Genomic DNA, 19,877 nt, shown 5'->3' on the forward strand with positions numbered 1-19,877 from the left:
TTCATATGACTTGGGGAGGATAAGGTAGGACTTGATTGTGAGGTTATTGAGCAATCCAAAGACCATGGTCATGCCAGATTTGCACGAAGAAATCAATTCTCAAAGTTGACCACCCAGGTCATGCTGGCCCCCCACACATCGATTTTAACAGCCTTGATATGACCTGCTTGACTTCAGGCATGACTCATTTTAGAGGTTATTGGACCATACAAACATGTTGGTCATGCCAGATTTCCCTCTTAAAATCATTTTCCAAATTTGACTACAACCCCTGTCATGCCCCTCCCCCCCCACCCAAAGATTGATTTTTTCAGCCTTCATATGGCTTGCTTGGCTGTATCTAGGACTCTTTCTAGAGGTTATTGGACCATCTGAACACATTTGTCGAGCCATAATTGCACAATAAAATCAAATTCCAAAGTTGACCCCCTAGGCCATGCTGGCCCCCCCACACATCGATTTTTACAGCCTTCATGTGACTTGCCTGGCATCATGTAGGACTTGATTTCGAGGTTATTGAACACTACGAAAAGGATTGTCGAGCCAGAATTGCACAAAGAAATCAAATGCTGAAGTTGACCCCCTAGGCCATGCTGGCCCCCCCACACATCGATTTTTACAGCCTTCATGTGACTTGCCTGGCATCATGTAGGACTTGATTCCGAGGTTATTGAGCACTCCGAAAAGGATGGTCGAGCCAGAATTGCACGAAGAAATCAAATGCTGGAGTTGACCCCCTAGGGCATGCAGGCCTCCCCCACATATCGATTTTTACAGCCTTCATATGACTCGCAAAGGTTGATGTAGGACTTGTTTCCGAGGTTATTGAACACTCTGAAAAGGATGGTCGAGCCAGATTTGCATGAGAAAATCAAATTCCGAAGTTGACCACCAAGGCCATGCTCCCCCACCCAAAGATCGATTTTTTCAGCCTCCATATGTCTTGCTTATCTTTAGGTAGGACTCGTTCTAGAGGTTATTGGACCATACAAACACGTTGGTCGAGCCAGATTTCCCTCTAAAAATCATGTTCCAAAGTTGGCTGCCCCTGTCATCCTTCCCCCACCCAAAGATCGATTTTTTCAGCCTTCATATGGCTTGCTTGGCTTTAGCTAGGACTCGTTCTTGAGGTTATTTGACCATCTGAAGACGTTGGTCGAGCCGGAATTCTCTCTAAAAATCATCTTCCAAAGTTGGCCACCAAGGCCATGCTCCCCCACCCAAAGATCAATTTTTCTAGACTTCATATGACTAGCCTGTCCTTCAGAAGCATTTTTCCTGGGGGTTATTGAGCCCTCTGAACACGATGGTCATGCCAGAATTGCCTGGAAAAATCGTGTTCCTGAGATATACAAGGTCCTCCCCCTCCTCCTGACCTCCTATATGTCACTATCCCGGTGTTCTGCCTCAATACCGATACTGAAAACATCTCTCCTAGGGTATTTGAGGCCTCTGAATCGATTGGGAATGGTCCCAGACCCTCCGGAGGTCGGCATTCATGTCATATGGGAGGTGGGCTCAAATATCAGTATTTTGGACATATCTCCACAACCGAACCGCCGATTTTCTTAATTGTTGGCTCATATCCATCCCAGAAGTACCCTCCATGATATGTACCAGCCCACCAAAAGATATTTTTTTACAAGTTTGAAACCTATTTCTGTTTTGACCCTATAAATGGTCCCAGACCTTCCGGAGGTCGGCATTCATGTGATATGGGAGGTAGGCTCAAATATCAGTAATATGGACATATCTCCACAACCGAACCGCCGATTTTCTTAATTGTTGGCTCATATCCATCCCAGAAGTACCCTCCATGATATGTACCAGCCCACCAAAAGATATTTTTTTACAAGTTTGAAACCTATTTCTGTTTTGACCCTATAAATACTATGTTCATATATTGTCTGTGTCGATTTCCATTATGGTCCGCTGTTCATGATAGGCCTATCTGCGGACCTCTATTGACATCTACATAGATATCAATACAAAATATTAATCATTAACTCTCATGTTGTCCATCATCACTGAGTGTTTCTTCGTACCTATGTGTAAATATTAGCTGTATATAGGGTTCATGTATCATTTATGTTGATAGTTTTATTGTCTATATGTTAGTAAATGTCTATAGAACACACACACGTTTTTGGTTTTGGGCCTTGGGGGGTAACAGAACCATACATTTAACTGAACCCATTTACAATATCCCTATATAATTGGCATGCGTCGTTAGGCCATTTTAATCTATTAAAATGCCCTACAAAAACTTCCGACAGAGGGTGTTCGGACTTTGTTGACTCAGGGTTTGAAGTTTCTCAAACGAACCGAGTAACATCCGAGTGATAACAGGGTACCATGATCTCCACTATATTGCAGAGGGATCGTACAAGAATCGTATTCAAGATATCGCATCATCAATCATGCGTAAGTAAGGAGGTGAGTAATCTTCGTAACGAACATAGAAGATCATTATGAAAGGTATCGCAAAAGTCAGAGAGGTATCGCAAAAGGTACATATGATGAAGCAAGAAAAGACAGTTCACAAACACAAATAAGTACGGAAAAAACATCTAACACGCATCAATAGACCAGCTCTACCCCAGCGCTTGGAACAGAACCCAACCAAGTAATGCGCCAAGGCATCTAAATCTCAGCCCTCATCGGCTCTCGAAACCAAGGCACAGGCCCGCTCATCTCCTCAGAACCCGAAGTAACAGTCGTTCTTGTCATCTCCGTATCATCGCTCGTAACCGTCGTGTCACCTACACTACGGATAGTCGGTTGGGAGAGCACCGAATGAGCAGTGAACGAAGGCATCGGTCCAAGGATCGACATGCGGCTGCCTGGCTCCGCGAACGGGTCCTCGTATTCCTCAGCAGTGTGGGACATGTACCGCAAGGGATCTGCATGTCCGAACGCACTGACAGATGGCGAAATAGTACCCAGCGGTCGACCAGAGTTCAGGGATGCAGATGACGTGGTCGCTACGCGTGAGTGAGCAGAATTTGCAGAAGGACGAGAGGAATTGGACCCTGAGAGATTGAAAACGCGAGCAGAGGATGCAGGTGCTGAGCCTGAAGATGAACGTGCAGAGTAGGGGCTTAAGTGCGAGCGCATGGAGTGCAGAGACCCTCGCTCAGAGACCATGGGGTTCCCTTGATGAATAACTTGGGGCTGTATCAACAAATATCGTTAGTCCAAGATTGTCGACGGCGGTCCCGGGACTTACAATTCCAAATGACGTCCTCCGTTCGCTTGGGTCTGGTCCTGCACTGACACCAAGAAAGCCACCAGCTAAAGTCCTCCAGCCATCACCTGCTCGTGGCGGCTCGGCATCAAGAACATCAATTGTGATGCCGGCGCCATTTGACGAGCCCGTAATCACGGATAGCGAGTCTCTCCACGCATGGCGACTGGACAACGGGACAAGACCAGGCGGCAAAGGTCTGCCGCTCGTCGAAGCTGATGAGAAGGGAGCCGGCGCTGGTATATCAAGTACATCGATGCCTGTTGGGGATAACGGGCTAGGATTCCTAGTACCCAGCAAATCGTATGGGTCATCATATGCTGGGGGTGCTCCACTCGGCACAGGAAGTGCAAAGTCCGTTGCAAACGCTGTGCTTCCCCTCTGACTCGCAGGTGTAAGTGCTCTGGAAGGAAGAGAAACAGGTGTGCCTATACGCGAGACTGCGTCATGGTACAGGGTGTTCCCGGATACTGCGCTCTTAGCGCTCACGCTCGACATTGGACGCTCTCCTGCCATGGTATGGCCTACACCGAGTCTGCGGCCGAGCAAGGATTGCGATGCTTCAGCGTCTTTATCAGACCCCCTGCGCGAGCTAGGTCCTGATGCGCTGCGAGATGACGAGGACCCAAACCAGCTCCTTCGCAGACGGGAGAAGGAGTTGCGCCAGCTACCAGATGCTGGGGCATGCTGGGTGATTGTAGAGTCATCATCTTGGGGGCTGCGCGAACCTAGCTCCTGGACGCGTACGCGGCGAGCGGTGAAGACTTTCGAGTCCTCCAGGTCACTGGTTGGGTACGATGCACTGCGCACGGATTTCTCCTTCTCATTGAGTAGGGACCGGTCTGAAGGTTTGCGCGTAGCGGGGCCCTCGAAAGGTGGGGGAGGGAGTAGAGATGCGATGTGCTCTGGCAGAGAGGGATGGCTTGAGCTGTACATCCGCGGTGGGGGTATGTCCTCCGGCTCTTCCTCGTCTGCAATCTGGAGGAGCTCGCCAGGAGGCATGATGTGCCCTATCATTTCGCTGCTAACGCGGGCAGGGACGCCATCACCACTGTATGCCTGTCCAAAGATTCCTGAGCCAGGCACGACGACACCATAGTCTGTCGAGGCCTGGGAGGACCTTGTTCTGTCGGAGCCAGTGCTTCCCATCATATGGGGTGGTGCGGCACCGGGTGGAAGCGAAGATACTGGTCGTGGGCGATGTTCAGGATCTGTGGCGGTGCTGTGACGGAGGAAGGAATCTGCTTCTTCACCGCTGTCGCGAGGAGAACCCAGACCAGCTGGACGGTTCTCCTCGTCACCGGTTGCGTCGGGCGTAAGGACGTTCCATCCGGTCCATATGGGTGTGATGGCTCTGGAGTCTCGTCGGCGGGAGTTCCAACGGACGAACCAGATGAAAAGCAGAAGCAAGAAGATGAACAAGACGATGGCACCGATGATGATGCCAATGAGAGCGCCTTTAGATAGGGCAGTTGCATTTGAATTCGGATTTGATATCGCAGAGGTGGAAGGGGATGTAGATGTAGATGTCGCAGATGTAGATGTAGACTGATAGGATGATGAAGAGGATGTGGGTGTCGCAGAGGATGTGGATGTCGCAGAGGATGTAGGGGTGAAGGTAGAGGATGTCGCGGTGGATGGTGTCGTTAGAGAGGATGTTGAAGCTGCTGGTGAGGTGAGACCACCGTAAGTCCAAGCACCGTCACTGCCCAAGGGGATCTGGATGGCAAGGATGTTAGTATACGCACAACGGATGACATTTCCCAAGCGCATTCGCTTGAAGGTCACATGCCGACCTCAGCAGTGTCTCCGTAGAAACAAATGCGGATCTTCAAGCAAAGAAAGAAATAAGCAGCCGAAGGGTACTCACACTTGGACCGTAGTATGTGAGTGGAAGCTGAAGGGTAGTCTCGGTCGTCACAGTTTGCCCTGCAGCATTGGTGTACACGGTAGTTGCCAGTGTCATCCATGACGGTAACTGTTGAGTGGCAGCCATGAGTTACACAAGCGTATGGAATGCTGTGAGTCCTCGTTGCGGAGGAGTAGTCGTAATGAGTGATTGAATGAAAGTGCCTTTGCACCCTGCTGTTGAATCACAAACGTGTGGCACAGAATGTCCCAAAAGTACGCACAAAAGGTTAGGATAAATCGCAAGAATTATCCGTGATGAAAAGACTGAATTCGTGAGGTAGAGATAACGCAAGGAAATGAGAAAAAATTGCGGAAGGAGAGGTGCGGTGGAAAGACACGCGTGGGCCAAAAAGAACCACCACCTGTCTTTGGCAAGTCGCGGTTCATTATTGTCACGTGCGTTGAGCTTCTACGCACGTGATTAGATTAACCGCGCTGCCATAGCTCTCGCACGTATGCCCGCAAGTTTCTCTCCATCTGGCCCCAAATACCGCGCCTTCCGCTACCACTTTCCCTCGCATTACAGGTGCTCCCTCTCCCCACCCTCCGGCGCCTTCCGATGTCTTCCCTCAAGGTTTTTCTTGTCGTGTCTTCCGTTGACAGCCAGTCCATCGACGGTCTATAATTTTCTCCGAGCGAGTGCGAGAAGACAAAAGTGCCCCATGGCACGACAACTCTTCACAGTCGGAAGGGGAACAATGTGACGATATTTCAGCTGCTACTAGTTGTCGTGATCGCTGGGCGTTCCTGCTCTGGGGTCGTTTCAGGCATCACAACTTCGTGTAATATGGTGGTTGATTCTTTATCTCGTATTTTTTTTACTGACATCGTTGTTATTGTAGTCGTCGAGGCTCGCGTCATCTTCTACTACTAAGGGGTGGTTTCGTAGCATATACTCACTCCCGCGCAACAGCGAATCCGAAATTCGTGGATATCCATTTATCTCTTCCGAAGCTTCAGCATGACCAGGACTTGCGATGGGTACCATTTCACGTCCCCGTCGCACGTATACTTCCCTGGTCATTGTATCATTGCACTTCTTCGATACATGTGCTTCGCCACAACGTGTGCCTATGTGAAATTATCTCTTTCCCCGCAACATCCTGTTGATCCCGTCGCATATTATCTTTTGGTCTCGGTGCTTAGTCTAATCATACCAGCGTCTATCGTATCGAACAGCCCTCAACAACATGATCATACTCTCTAACCTTATTCAGTGGCACCTCAGACCTCCGTGTTCAAGAAGACCAGCGGCTTTAAAAACGGCTTGCAGAATGGCTTGTTTTTATCCAAAATGATCCCCCCTTTTGTGGGGTTGTCAGTCGCATTTTTTCCAGTACGAGCTAATTTATTGTGATGGCACTCGCGGCTCCAGTGTCCTCAGGGCTCATTTTGCATAGATCCCAAACATATATATGATCTCAAATGACATCGACAACCTCCCTCCTGCAAACTCCAGCCTCGTACTGCACGATCTTGACCCCAAGTGAACGCCCCACCAGCCTACATTTTACTTATGCCTAATGATGGTTTACTCCGCATCGCACCTCGTGATTGGCACTCTTGCTTTCGACGTTGTCGACGCTGAAGCAATGTGCAGGACATGTGGGCTCCCAGGCTTCACTGAGCAGATGACCCCTGCGTGGCGCATATGATTTGATGATGGTGTGTGTGTTGCTCTTTACTGTGTTGAGCAAGATTACGGTTGAAAGACGTTCTGAGGCTAACAAGCGCCAATGTCGCAACGAAGTACAAGAAGCACGATACGTGCAGCGAAGGGACGCATCCACTCCAGATATATTCGATATTCTGCTGCCCTGCTATATCTCTGTAATATTGGTAACATCAATTCTCAAAACTTGGAGATGGAACCGAAGAGGTACCGGGATGGTTGCGGCTTAGATGCCTCAGGTAATACTTTTTGTCGCACTCAGGTGTTTATTGCCAGTGGTGCTACGTTTTCGTGGTCTCTTCTTATTTCTTCCATATCCCTTTCTCCAGTTTCTCGCACGTCTTCAAGCAGAATTTCATCGATTTCTCGCATGTCCCTGAGCCTTTCGTCTGCACTCTCCACCCAGTTCATACGCATTCTCCCCGTCAGTTTGCTCCAGTAATACAACTCAATGTTCTGTCCACTTGGAGATTTTCTTTATGTCACTTCATGCGCTTTAAGTTGTTTGCTTTGCCTGCTTCACCAACACTTTGCTCATCATAATATCTAAGTTGCCTCGTGATCGCTCCGCTTTGCTTGTCATCAACATTCTGGGTTTAGGGTTATTTCGGGCATCACAACTTCACGCGGTCTGATCCTCTCCATCTCGGAATTCGTGCTGACATCGTTAACGTGAAATTGTAGCCTCTCGCAGTTTGTTCCATCTTCATTGCTGGTTGCGCCTTCATTTGTTTGGGTTCGCATCACGCCTCGTTCCCCGCGGCTTCACCTTGCCTGCGGCTTCTGATTTGCTAGCGGAGTCCTCTTTCCTCGGCACACCCTGTCACAGACCAGATCTGCTGACGACAGATCCATCCATCCCCCACCTACCTTGCGAAGGTTTGTATATTGTCCCCTCTCGATCCTCGTCGATGCACCCTCATCCCTAACCAAACCGCGCGATTGCCCTGCTCTGACTAACAGATTCATTCCACTATTGAATTGTGTCGCAGTGGCTATCCTCGTCTCTATCACTTTGGCACTTGGTCACCAGTATTCATCTTCATTTGACTTTGTGCCTCGTCGCCACACCCGCGGCATCCTGTATTCCATATCTTCAATTTGGAAATGCAGGATGGGTGGTCCCCCCCTTTCGCTTCGTGTTCTGTCCTTTGACAATTCTGCTTATAGGGAACGCCTCCACTTGCCAAGTCTGTGATTTCTTTGAAGCCTGGATTTTCGTGTGTATCCATATCCATCATTGCCCCCGATGCTTCCATTGTTCCCCGCTTGTTCAAGTTTGAGGGTCAGCCTCAAGTCAGCCTAGCATTTTTTCTTGACCTTTACAGCCCCCCTGCGTCAATTTTAAGCGGTGAGCTCATGGGCTTCATGGATGCTGCCCTTCTTGTGCTTTAACCACTCTGTCACCTATGTGCGCAGGTCACAAGAATGCCGTGCATGCAGTATTTGACAACGACGCCCTCCCTAATGTACTGGCTCATATCTGGTAGAAATCTTCCCGCTAACCGGAACCTTTCTATCCATTGTTAAATCAAGGTTTTTGTTTTGTTTCATATGATATTGGAGAAATGGCATGACAATCTTGCCGTCTAGTAAACATAGGCATCTAAGGTATAATTAAGTATCCGATTTCCGACTCGTACTCCCTACCAGTGTCCCGTAAGCAGATTCCGAACTCGACCTCGACAGGAAAGCCGTCGACGACACACTCGGAGACCGCAACCGCCGAGCTGGCGTAACGACCTTCAGAAAGTTATCCGCAGGGATCTTGTCTGCTGCAGGCCATCCTCTAGGAGAGTAACTGGATAGCGATTCAGGGGGTGTCATATCTTGTGCATCATGGGATGGAGTCATAGGAGAGAGACATAAGAATGTTGTCCATATACGAATACTGCCGTCGTGCCCGCCTACAGCAAATGCGAAAGGGTCACCTGTGAGGCGATTGCATGATATACAAGTCAAATCCTGGTCAGGGTTCATAGGGTAGATATGATGAAGAAGGCTGGCAGATTCTCGATCCCATATGAGGATATCGCCGGCTACACAAACATCGTTAGCGGTGGTTGGGAAAAATCAGGATAAAATCATACATTTTCCGGCGCAAAGTATGAACTGGTCGTTCTTGCCGCCAAACGTTGATCCAATATATTCAACGGTGACTGTGGACGAAAATACATGGCGGAATGTGAGTCTCGCACAATTACGGGGAGCCCGACCCCGGCCCCCGACCAGATCCATTTTCCAGAGCTGAGGAGGGGACTGTAGGCGTAGAGCATAAGTGGTAACCATATCATTGTTCATTGTGAACTACGAACCTGATCCCCGAACGAAAAGAGGAGGTGGGTGTTGTTTCTTGCCAATTTGACGTCATTTACATCCTGAAAAAGGGGTATTTGACTTTACAAATTGCGCGTCAGCGGTATTGTTATTTAGATGTGAACAATCAGTGCCTCACCTTTCACAGAGACGTGTACGTGTATTGTACACTGAAACGTTTGTGAGCTACCACTGATCTTCGCATGGGTGGGTTACTTACCTACAATGCGTTTTTCCACTCTCGTAGGACGACTGGGATGGAGTCCGTTAGGCGCCTCCCCTATAGGACCAATGCCTATTATACGATCGCCATCCGATGTAACGACGATCCGTCGAAGTTGAACACGCCCGAAGCTATAAGTTTCAAGGACCTTCTCGGATGCTTTGGATTAATTCTAACTTCGAAAAAAAATGTGGTATTTACCTCTCCATCTTTGTCCTAAGGAATGTCACGCTTCATAATCTTGGATAAGTTGGAATGGGACGTACTAGTTTCGCGATTTCATTCCCCTCGACAGACAGAACAGACACTTGGGGACTATTAGGCTTTGGAAGTGACGTACAGCGTTCGATACCACTTACGATCTTCAAGAGGCATCCACTGTAAAAACTGGACGATGTGTGGCCGACGGAATGTTTTTAAGCAAACACCATCCTGGGACGGAGTCAGGACGGAACGGAAACTCTAGATTGTATCTTACTCTTGTCCATATCTTGATGCCGCGGGGAGACCTGGTCAACACGTGGGTACCACACGCAGACCTGTTGAGATAATTAACCATCGTGATGAAAACAATGATATTTCTAGGATTCACGTACCAAAGTATTTGTTCCGTAAAGCCTCTCTCATGGTAAAGAACATGATGATCAGTGGACGGTTCCTTTAGCATATGACGGTCAGATCTCCAAAGTTTGTTGTGAGACTAGTAAGTCGGCACTTACAGCGACCTTGAATATACACGCCGTCTTATCCCAGCTATCGATAAAGAAAAATGTAAACGAGGGAACTTCACGATGATCAGGAAACTATTGCAATTACCTTGCCGTAGCGAGATACTTTCCATCCGGAGAAAACTGCAAGTCTCTCACGAGCGCTTGATGAGGCGAAATGTCTTCGGTGCATTCCAACTCCCGCAACCTTTGGGAGATAACAGAAAGAACGCCACGTTTAGATGCAATGCGTCCTATCGAAGGGGTGCGAGAAGCAGGGTTTTGATGTAGCATCCAATCGAGAGATTGAGCACCAAATGTTCTCGGATATGACTGCATCGATATAACAGTCCGAACAGCTTTCTTGAAGCGTTCCCGAGCACGAGATCGTCTAGCTTCGTCTTGTTCGTCCGGCGTTGCTTCCGAGACAATTGATACTACATCTTCCTGAGTCGAGGGAGATACTGTAGAAACGCCACATAAAGTCGGGGCTGTGCACTGGACATTTTCATCATCTGTCGTTCTTTCAAGTGATTTGGCGGGAGAGAGTCGCCGACCATACGAACGGAAACTTGAGTAAAGACGGTGAGCGATCGATTGTATCGGCGCAGTGAGATGTTTGATTGTATCCAACATAAGGTCCTCTAGCCATATGTGACCTCGATGGTGGATAAACACGAATCGTTCTGAGATGATCCAGCACAAGGAGGAAGCCAGTCCGATGCACGTAATGCTCTGTCACGATTAGATAAGAGGTCGTCGTGCGTCAGGATAAGTGATGAACGTACTGCGAATATAGTGATCAGGATGGGCGTGACCATATTCTACGGGCGAACAAATAGTGAGCTACTTTGTCATCAAAAGCAAGGATTCTTACGGACGTCACTTATCGTATATGTGACCAACATGAGTCCCACAAAAAAACACGTGATTGCATTCACAAGTAACACGAGAGGTGATCGCCTGATCCACGTCAACACCCACCAGGGTACTCTGTGATTTGGCGAGCGGCTTAATTTATCGAGTCATTAAAACTCAGGGGGGCGAAAATGATATGATGCGCTTACTGTATGGCCTGCGTCCACGCCAAACCAAGTAAACTGGTCGCTATGGCTGCAACGCTAGAAACTAGCGACGAAAACCAAAATGCGTTTACAGTTTTTGCCAGCCCAGTGTCGGTTCTACTGTATGAAAGTTGCAAAAGTGTTGCGGTGACAACCGAAAATATGGTACCGAACATTGCCAGATTAGAAAGATTGGCGGTCGCATATTGTTGTGAAAGCTGAATAGTTGGGACACCTGCATCCGTCGTGTCAGTCGCCAGTACACGCCTGTTTTTTAAAACCGTAATTACCGACATCTATGAACATCGACAAATTCGATGCTACAACGTCAATATGATTTCCGATTTCCGCGGTAAGTCCGTGGACGTATTGTTGCACAGAAGCAAGCCGAAAATGACCTGTGTGAAGGATTCAGCCCAGTACCGTTGGACGTTGCGTATTTTCGTACCTTTATACTCCGTCAAACAGGAAGCCCGATACTGAATTTTGTTAACCCAATGTCATAGCAAACAAAAGAGCCCTTACTTCTAGTTCTGCGACGAAGGCGTGGATTGAAGTATTCACCGCATCATCCCTGAACTCTGGAAAGTCGTTCAGACTATGCAATAACATCCGGAGATCTTGTGCAAAGCCTTCGAACTCCTGGGGGATCGCTTCAGTTGCGATCCCGTCCTCTGCCGTGAACGTCTGAAATTTGAGATGTTCGTGGTGGATCTTGCCCCGTCGATCCATGATATTTGGATTCACGAGCGTGTCTCTGGACTGGCGTGCGATCCTCCGAGGAAATAGATTGGCCGTGTTGTCGCGGAAGATGAACAACAGTCGGACGAGCCGTTCACGAAGTCTGGATGCAGCCAGTAGCAATGCAGCCGAGCTGCCCAATTGACGGGCGCCGTTATCAAAATTGCGTAGCTGGGCTGACGGGTAAGTATAACGATATTCGGCATAAAATTGCTGACCTCTTTATCCAATCGTTCAACGCGCCTTTCGGCGCGCGAAGGGGTCAACCACGGTCAGTCATCAAAGCAAACGATCAAATGGACCACTCACTTCTCAAAATCCTTGAACGCCTCGATACCTTCCAAAATGAGCTTTTCTTCCGGGCTAGCCGGATCTTGAAAATAGTCAACGGAGAAAGTCCTCAAAATAGATTTTCTCACATTGTTTCTCGCTGTTCATGCTCTGTTGTGGTTTCCCCTCAGCTGCCGCAGAGTCTCGAGCGACAAGCTCTTTCAGCACTCCAAGAAATTCATGTAGCGTTTCTTTGCGCTTCGAGTCCATCGTGAGTTCAGGATCTATTGCGCGACAGTAAGCAAGAAAACGCGATCTATGGATTTTAAATGTACCAGGAGGCATGATGAATCCGGAAGGATCCTTGGATTGATGTCTTTCGGTGAAGAACGAAATATTATACTTTGAGTACGTGGTCTTTATAACATAGATACCTTTAAGGTCCGCATAACCTGAAATGGAATACGGGAATAGATGCCACGCAGCCATGAGGTTGATTAAGATGCCGCAACGTGAAGGTCATCCCACAGCGGATGTCCGTCACGTCGGGAAAGCAGAGTTATAGAACGTTTCGCCGAAGGTCCACGACCAGATGCAGCACCGCGGAAGGACCAAAGGAACTGCCGTAAGGGGCCGGATAACACAGCCAAGCGTGGAGGCAGTGGTGTTAATGTTTTCAAAGGACAACGGAAGCTATCTTCCCCAATTCTAGCCATTGGATCCACAACTGGCAGATGCCATGAGGTGTGCCGTATACTTCTTGCAAAAATTAACTGTGAAGTAACATCAGGGACAATACGGCCGACGGCGGAGCATCATGGTATATGATAAGGACTTAGGAGGGCCGGGGTGTTGTAGAAAACGATCTATCGGCACTCCGCTTTATCGCCCGATTAAACTCAACATTTCCTAGTCCGAGACCTTGGTCGACGACTTCAGTCTTTTGCAAGATATGTAAAGCGAGGCGCTCGTACCTCAGGATATGATCCACCGAAGAGATATGGCTGCGGCACTGTCCTCTCAGTCATCAATAGCAACCGGGATATACCTCTCCTCGTTGATATGAAATTCCAATGAGGCGTTGATTTATGAAATCGCAATCAGAGGTAGCCATTTTTCATCTTCTTGCCCAGATAAGCGTCGTCCCTCTGAAGCGTAAACCTTTCAATGCAGTCATGTTAATCAGGCCACAACCATCATCTACGGCCCTGGAGAACTGGGCTCCCTAATAACCGCTCTGTATTATCTCGTTGCGTAAACGTTGCCTCTTCGCTGAGATAGAGTCATCAGTACTATGTAACTGCGACCTGTCACGACACCGAGAAGCACGTATGACAACATACTGAGCACAGCAATATATTGTCTGTATATGACATTTGATACGACCCAGGCCTACAGCGACCGGTGATTACTTGCACCACAGTGACTGTATGCCTGGAGTTCATCGTGCAACGAAGGCTTCTGCTGTTCTACGCTGACAAACATGTCTTCTGATAGCGCGCCACGGTGATTTGTGCACGAGGTATCCTCGCTTTGGCAGATAGAAGTCGTTAGAAGAAGTAAAACCTTCTATCAGTGTGACCAGACAGATAAGGAGCATTAAAACATTGACGCCTGAGCCTTGCGTTACAAAGTTACTGGATAAACACAAGGCTGCCGCAAGCTTCACTTGTGAGTGGGGACTTGAGAAATTGCCGCACCTAATGTGTTAGTGTGGGAATTTCTGTATAGTACGCCCTGAGTTGCCGTCTGCAGGCTGCCACTGGCAAAAGCAGTCTAAGGCCTTCTAAGGCTTATCTGAGCATGAGGGAAAGACGACAGAAAACGACTTCTTTACTTGAGGCAAGAGTGCTAATTTTTGCGCGCGTCTAGCACAACGTGGGGGGTACTGCCTGGTACTGCTCATTTTGTGCTCATTATATAAATATATATATAGGGCGTCAGTTTCGTCGCTATCGGCGCTCTCTCGTCTACGGCGACAAGCGTACCATTTACGATTGAGCGGGAAATTCGCCCGGATTTAAATCGTCTCCGTTGGGGCCGAGGAAACGAAGGAAACTTCCTAGATGTGGGCCCAGCATCTCTGCTAAACCAGCACCCAATCTTACCGAGACCTATACGCATATTATTATTTGAATTGTTCAGACCTAACCTGAGTGCTTCCGGACCTATAAAAACACTTTACCTGCGACTTCGACATCTTTACCGTTCACTTCATCCTGAGATCTACAGAAAAAAAATAGGGTTTCGATTTTGCAAATTGAATGATTGAAAACTAGAATCGCTGAGTTTCGCGAAGCACATGCATGATCTCATATGAAGTCCATTCTTTTTAGCATAGGAGGCGGAAAGGCACGTCGTACAAGCATCTCACCGCAGCATTAACCACACAGCTTCGATGTTACTTCCCCCGGCAAATAGCGATCAGATCTGTCCTGGCCGATCCCAATCCTCGCCTCAAATGTTCGGTGAGCTGAGCCTGTTCCTCACGGCGATCGCGCACTTGGTCGTCCAGACGAGAGTAAAGAGTGACATTAGCTCTGTATAATGATCAGGAGGCATGATCATGATCAGTGACTCCACCGCAAGACAGGGACATGATATATTTGAAAAGGCACGCACGTGAGGCTTTCCTTGACGCAGTCAATGATATCTTTGAACTGGTTGACGATTTCTATACGACTGCGGTTAGCACCCGTTTGAACAACAAATCAGATGTTGTGTGAACGAGAATTTAACGGAGATTTGATGGGTAGAAAGGGGCAGAAAGGGGCAGAAGCAAGACAAAGCCAGGGGACAAGGAAGCAACCGCACACCTTCAGAGCCATGAAGCCATTCTTCCCTCGAGCAGGTAGACCACTTCTGAACGAGGCCCATGAAAGTATCCACATTCAGGAACGAATCTATGTTTGCGAACATGACTTCAAGGGAAATCTCCTCCGCGGGGCCCGCGCCAGGTTGGTTCGTGGGAGGGGAAGATTGACGAGCCGTATCGTTATCAAGAGGTTGTTGTCGATTATGAGTATGGTCGACACAGGAGTGGCTACTGTCATCAGGACGGCCATCTGGCAATTCGTGGGGGAACTCGTCGATCCTGACCCGTTTGACTCTATGCATATATTCGACCTCATCAGGGGGCGAGAAATCGGCCTCGTCCTCCTGAGAGCCTTGGATGGTGCGCTTCACCCTGCGTAACATGGGATGAACGGCTACGTTCGTCCTGTGGGCATCAAATAGTGCTTCATCCTCTGTTGCTGCCTCTGGCTCGACGTCTTCATGGATTCTCTCGAGGAGTTGCAAAGACTGCGATTTGGCTTGAGAAGATTTGTTGGAGCTAAATGTGTGTTCGTCATCGCATTCGCCGTCGTGAATAGACCCGTAGCTCGGGACAGGCGCTGCGACGATGCGAGAAGTAGAGATTAACCCCGAAACAACACTTGCAGTGGATATATGCGCGTCTTTGAGACCAGAAATAGTCAAATCTCCTCTGTGGGATGCAGATTTTGGCATGGGGGACGTGGGCCGAGCAAAGGATATGCCTTGATTGGATGGTGGAACGAAAGGCGATCCTTTGCCACGGAACGGAGAGCTAGACCTGCGAGGAGGAGCTAAGGCTTGCATGTCAGGGCGGTTAATGCCGCTAAAACGCCCCGATGCGCTAGAGAACGACGCGTCCATGGCCGCTTGATGGTCCCCTGGGCCGGAGCCAAGTTTGCCAGCGAGTTTGTGCTTTTGGAACATCCCTGAAAAGCGAGTCCTTTTCTCTGATTCTGTCTTCTGTTGCGTTGGTTCAAGCTCATTCTGGATGCCGCCAGTGCGTTGGGGGTGGCCTAGGGAATTCTGTGCACGGAGCGGCATATGATCAAACGGGTGTTCAGCAGCTGCATGGGTAGAAGCACGAGATGCTGAACGAGGAACAAACGACTGGCGGGCGCTCATGACTATTGTTGTTTAGAAAACAATCTTGACGCTGAAAATCAAATGATCAAGAGTGAGTTGTGATGTTATCTAATCAAGTGATTATCTGAGGTTTTGGGTTGTTTGGATCGAAAGCTTTTGCCAAACAAACCGCACTTACCCACAAACATGCCGAGGGAAGACATCAACGTAAGTTATAACCGATGCCCGTCAACGCGCACCTCACTACTATGCATTTAATTCGCCGGGTGGAATGTTTGGCACTATCAAAGTCAAGTGAACTTCGAGGGACCAGTTGCCTGTTATTCATACACGGACTCGGGGTCGACTATGATCGATCGTTAACGATATTAATACTTACAACCACGCTGAAACGACATGGCGCTTTCCCGCCAATCAGTCACAGAAGCACTTGGTTTCGTGGCGACCGCGATGACACCGAGAGGGATAGCTATGATTGCACTGCTATGTGATTTCTAGAAGGGTCATTATTGGAATTACGGTGGTTGTCAGCCTCGACCATGGTCAATATAACATACGCATGTGTATATGTTTCCCATCACACGAGGCGTGCTTAAATTCAAAGAGAATAAACAACCTCCACTTTCAGCCCTACTACCCCTCCTCCCCGTCCATCCCACCCCGGTATTTCAGCACGGCAAACGGGACATCTGAGTATAATCAGTCAATTTATTAATTAAAATGGCAGAAAAAGCGTCGAGGAAATAAATTGACCTTGGAACAGGGGCTCTATCCATAGCAATCACCATGTTCCGCTTCACTGTGGATTTGACAGCAGCAAAAAGGCATGCTCCACAGCAAATGTGACCGCAGGGTGTCAGAGTTGCGTTAGTGGGAGGTGAGAAGCAAATCGGACAAGTATAAGCGGATAGTGGCTCCGGCGCAGACGATGAGGAATTTGTGGCGTTCAGGGGGGATACATGAGGGTTCTGACTCGTAGCTGCTTCAGGTGTGAATGCGCCCATCACCTCAACGGGAATTGGATCATCGATGACGATAGGGCGCAGTGAAGGCAGAGTTCGACGCGGAGACAAGGTAGGGCTAATGACGACTACGTCGTCTGAGAGAACATCAGTGATTTCGGAGACTGATAGAGAAGTTCCCCTTTGCTCCACGATGTAAATTTCAATTTCTGCATCTGTGGCATCTGGATGAGCCTGCGATGCTACTGACTCTTGCGTGGGCGGTGGTTGGTCCGAGTCAGCCAGCTCTAATTCCTCGTCCAGGGATGGGATTGAGCCTAGCATGAGATTGGGAGCCATGTTCCAACTCGACAGCAGTGAGGTTGAGGCGACTTGTGACGAGGTGCCTGCCTCTGAGAAATCATCTGAGACATTGTTCTCTGGTGGGTTGGAGGGAAGACGTGCTTCATGGAACTGATCTACATCGGTCTGCTCTTCGTCACTGGTATCAATTCTGGGCCTCTTTCTCCGGTGGTGCGAGAGGTCTCCTTCTGCATGATCTGGTAGCAATGACGTATCTTCGCTTGGTCCGCCACTCTGTGAGCGAGAAGGCCGCGAGCTACTCCTGGAGCTAGTAGCAGAGCGCGGAACACGGTTTCTACTAGTAGATGGCGCCGGTAACAGCGCAGATAATGCAGAGGACGTTGTCGGATCTATTGTGTCAGAGTTTTTGCGTTTTGCCGCCATGGTCGATGATGAAGTCGATGACCATCAGTAAGACGTAATATTATGACTAGAAGTACTCGGGGTCCTTATGACACGTCCGTTATTCCAACTTGGTGCTGGCACTTGTTTACTACTACAACTACTTCCTTGCTCACCGACTGAGCTCACCATCATCGATGTCGGGGGAGAACCAGCCCTCCATACTAGACCAGCTCGATGCCGCCGTTCCCCTCGCACGTTTCGACGCATTCCCGAAACTTCCTTCAACCTACAAAGCCCGCTCAGAATCCCGCGGTTTCTTCACTCTTTTTGTCGCTCTCATCGCAATCCTACTTGTATTAAATGATATTGGAGAGTATATCTGGGGATGGCCAGATTATGAATTCAGCATAGACTCACAGGGTCAGTCCCATTTGAATGTGAACGTCGATATGGCAGTCAATATGCCTTGTCAGTGTAAGTTCCTCCAATTCATTTATCACAGAACTACTACCTCTAAACCAAAGACTCCTCGTAGATCTTAGCGTGGATTTGCGTGATGTAGTCGGTGACCGCTTGTTCCTTAGCAATGCGTTCCGCCGGGATGGTGTACGTTCGCCCTTCTTCCGCGACTTGAGTATGGATTTAATTCGCATTAACAGACTCGTTTCGATATTGGTCAAGCGACAACTCTCAAGTAAGTAATCATTTTTCAAGCGTTTTCACCGCTTACCGTTCAATTATGACTCAGGGAACATGCCCAGGCTCTTTCTGCTCGCCAGGCAATCTCGCAATCCAGAAATTCACGCGGATTCTTCTCTTGGTTCCGCCGCGCTGAACCCGAGTTTCGCCCTACGTACAACCACGAGACAGATGGAAGCGCCTGTCGAATTTATGGCTCCCTGCAGGTCAAGAAAGTGACTGGTATGTTGACGTCCCGTCGTCAGCTCCTCTTACTGATATATCACCAGCAAATTTACATGTTACAATGCTCGGACATGGCTATAATAGTCACATACATGTGGACCACAATAGTGAGTAGTCACAACCATGTTCAATGAATGCTGATTCTACAATATTTTCAAGAGATGAATTTGTCCCATGTGATCAGCGAGTTTTCGTTTGGTCCATACTTCCCGGATATCTCTCAACCCCTCGACTACTCATTCGAGATCGCAAAAGAACGTATGTCTCTTTCCTGCTCTGTTCGTAATCAAACTAATCTATAAACAGCGTTCATGGTGTACCAATACTTCTTGCATGTGGTTCCGACTACATACATTGCCCCTCGAAGTCGACCTCTCGAGACCAACCAATACAGTGTCACTCACTACACCCGTAAGCTGGAACACAACGAAGGAGTCCCCGGTATTTTCTTTAAGTTCGACCTCGACCCCATGGTTATCACCATTCACCAGCGCACGACCACATTGGTACAATTTATAATACGGTAGGGAGATCCGCTTGGTTCAACACTCAGAATTTGACATATCTCCATTAGTTGCGTGGGTGTTATCGGAGGCGTTTTCACGTGCGCACAGTATTTCGTTCGTGTCGCCATTCGTGCAGCGGACGCCGTCTCAGGGGCAGATACCACTCCGGGAATCGTAGCCGCTGAAGCTACCGGTGTGAAGCGAAAATGGGCAGGCGGACAGCTGCGCGTACGTTCCACTGCACAAAATTCAGCGAATGTCGTCAGACAAGGACCAGGCTGGGTCGTTGAGGGCTCCTCTTCGCCCTACGCATCCTACGCAAATACGCCTGTCTCAGGCGGGTTCACCGCCCAAAGCCCATATCCTTATTCACCATTTCTGTCTCCACCTACCTTGACTAGTAGTACGAGCGTCCCACCGACTCCAGGAACAGGCGTCGGACTTGGCTTTGGCGGGGCAGCGTTTGGCCCGCCGCCGAGCGGGAGGGGGCATAAGAAGGGGAAGTCAGTTAGCATTTCGCGAAGTGTTAGTGGAGGGCTCAGTTCGCCCTTCGCGGCTTCGTCGTCGTCGCTTACATCCCCGGCTGTGGGGCCACCGCCCTCGGCTAAGAAGGATGATTGACACTACGGGATATTTAGTTTCGGTACTATGTATCACTTTGGTCACCCATAGAGTTGGTTGCCAATATCAGCTCATAGCCAGTATCTTGGAGACGCATAAGACCAGAGATTTCCGTGACAACAGGTT

At 48.8% G+C, this 19,877-nt stretch overlaps 5 protein-coding genes across 5 annotated transcripts; 1 reads left to right on the forward strand and 4 right to left on the reverse strand.

Annotated features, from left to right (window-relative positions):
- Window positions 1-2,349: 2,349 nt before the first annotated feature.
- DEU56DRAFT_841451 (uncharacterized protein) lies at window positions 2,350-5,492 on the reverse strand. The gene is made up of 4 exons (XM_041354990.1): window positions 5,380-5,492; window positions 5,118-5,320; window positions 3,230-4,966; window positions 2,350-3,174 (listed from the first exon to the last, which is right to left on the reverse strand). The coding sequence occupies exons 2-4, from the start codon at window positions 5,241-5,243 to the stop codon at window positions 2,644-2,646; spliced, it is 2,394 nt and encodes a 797-aa protein (XP_041201528.1). The 5' UTR covers window positions 5,244-5,320; window positions 5,380-5,492; the 3' UTR covers window positions 2,350-2,643.
- Window positions 5,493-8,367: 2,875 nt separating this feature from the next.
- DEU56DRAFT_985078 (WD40-repeat-containing domain protein) lies at window positions 8,368-12,496 on the reverse strand (the record flags this gene model as incomplete). The annotated part of the gene is made up of 22 exons (XM_041360035.1): window positions 8,368-8,869; window positions 8,921-9,089; window positions 9,146-9,227; window positions 9,286-9,316; window positions 9,367-9,517; window positions 9,571-9,585; window positions 9,636-9,676; window positions 9,729-9,801; window positions 9,848-9,908; window positions 9,966-10,027; window positions 10,089-10,122; window positions 10,186-10,811; window positions 10,865-10,900; window positions 10,958-11,087; window positions 11,144-11,375; window positions 11,431-11,538; window positions 11,589-11,619; window positions 11,666-12,052; window positions 12,100-12,124; window positions 12,191-12,254; window positions 12,301-12,435; window positions 12,487-12,496. The coding sequence occupies 22 exons, from the start codon at window positions 12,494-12,496 to the stop codon at window positions 8,448-8,450; spliced, it is 2,925 nt and encodes a 974-aa protein (XP_041201529.1). The 3' UTR covers window positions 8,368-8,447.
- A 1,887-nt stretch (window positions 12,497-14,383) lies between these two features.
- Window positions 14,384-16,180, reverse strand: DEU56DRAFT_841465 (uncharacterized protein). The gene is made up of 4 exons (XM_041354991.1): window positions 14,968-16,180; window positions 14,774-14,825; window positions 14,526-14,691; window positions 14,384-14,462 (listed from the first exon to the last, which is right to left on the reverse strand). Exons 1-3 carry the CDS (start codon window positions 16,088-16,090, stop codon window positions 14,553-14,555), a joined length of 1,314 nt encoding a protein of 437 aa, XP_041201530.1. The 5' UTR covers window positions 16,091-16,180; the 3' UTR covers window positions 14,384-14,462; window positions 14,526-14,552.
- A 326-nt stretch (window positions 16,181-16,506) lies between these two features.
- On the reverse strand, window positions 16,507-17,761 carry DEU56DRAFT_841466 (uncharacterized protein). Its single transcript, XM_041354992.1, has 2 exons — window positions 16,805-17,761; window positions 16,507-16,740 (listed from the first exon to the last, which is right to left on the reverse strand). Exons 1-2 carry the CDS (start codon window positions 17,737-17,739, stop codon window positions 16,650-16,652), a joined length of 1,026 nt encoding a protein of 341 aa, XP_041201531.1. The 5' UTR covers window positions 17,740-17,761; the 3' UTR covers window positions 16,507-16,649.
- Window positions 17,762-17,838: 77 nt separating this feature from the next.
- On the forward strand, window positions 17,839-19,834 carry DEU56DRAFT_841469 (endoplasmic reticulum vesicle transporter-domain-containing protein). Its single transcript, XM_041354993.1, has 8 exons — window positions 17,839-18,174; window positions 18,236-18,306; window positions 18,360-18,394; window positions 18,449-18,621; window positions 18,669-18,731; window positions 18,784-18,882; window positions 18,931-19,147; window positions 19,199-19,834. The coding sequence occupies exons 1-8, from the start codon at window positions 17,895-17,897 to the stop codon at window positions 19,749-19,751; spliced, it is 1,491 nt and encodes a 496-aa protein (XP_041201532.1). The 5' UTR covers window positions 17,839-17,894; the 3' UTR covers window positions 19,752-19,834.
- Window positions 19,835-19,877: the final 43 nt, after the last annotated feature.

Source organism: Suillus clintonianus (genome assembly GCF_016758775.1).
Source record: "Suillus clintonianus strain FC179 chromosome Unknown DEU56scaffold_168, whole genome shotgun sequence".
NCBI lineage: Eukaryota > Fungi > Basidiomycota > Agaricomycetes > Boletales > Suillaceae > Suillus > Suillus clintonianus.

Coding starts and splice junctions, on each gene's coding strand:
- DEU56DRAFT_841451 (XM_041354990.1), bottom strand. CDS start 5,243: ATGGCTGCCACTCAACAGTTACCGTCATGGATGACACTGGCAACTACC. Junction 4,967..5,117: donor TCACATACTACGGTCCAAGT/GTGAGTACCCTT, acceptor CTTGCCATCCAG/ATCCCCTTGGGCAGTGACGG. Junction 3,175..3,229: donor GGAGGACGTCATTTGGAATT/GTAAGTCCCGGG, acceptor TTGTTGATACAG/CCCCAAGTTATTCATCAAGG.
- DEU56DRAFT_841465 (XM_041354991.1), bottom strand. CDS start 16,090: ATGAGCGCCCGCCAGTCGTTTGTTCCTCGTTCAGCATCTCGTGCTTCT. Junction 14,826..14,967: donor ATGGCTTCATGGCTCTGAAG/GTGTGCGGTTGC, acceptor GCAGTCGTATAG/AAATCGTCAACCAGTTCAAA. Junction 14,692..14,773: donor TGCGTCAAGGAAAGCCTCAC/GTGCGTGCCTTT, acceptor ATCATTATACAG/AGCTAATGTCACTCTTTACT.
- DEU56DRAFT_841466 (XM_041354992.1), bottom strand. CDS start 17,739: ATGGCGGCAAAACGCAAAAACTCTGACACAATAGATCCGACAACGTCC. Junction 16,741..16,804: donor GATAGAGCCCCTGTTCCAAG/GTCAATTTATTT, acceptor GATTATACTCAG/ATGTCCCGTTTGCCGTGCTG.
- DEU56DRAFT_841469 (XM_041354993.1), top strand. CDS start 17,895: ATGTCGGGGGAGAACCAGCCCTCCATACTAGACCAGCTCGATGCCGCC. Junction 18,175..18,235: donor AGTCAATATGCCTTGTCAGT/GTAAGTTCCTCC, acceptor GACTCCTCGTAG/ATCTTAGCGTGGATTTGCGT. Junction 18,732..18,783: donor CATACATGTGGACCACAATA/GTGAGTAGTCAC, acceptor AATATTTTCAAG/AGATGAATTTGTCCCATGTG.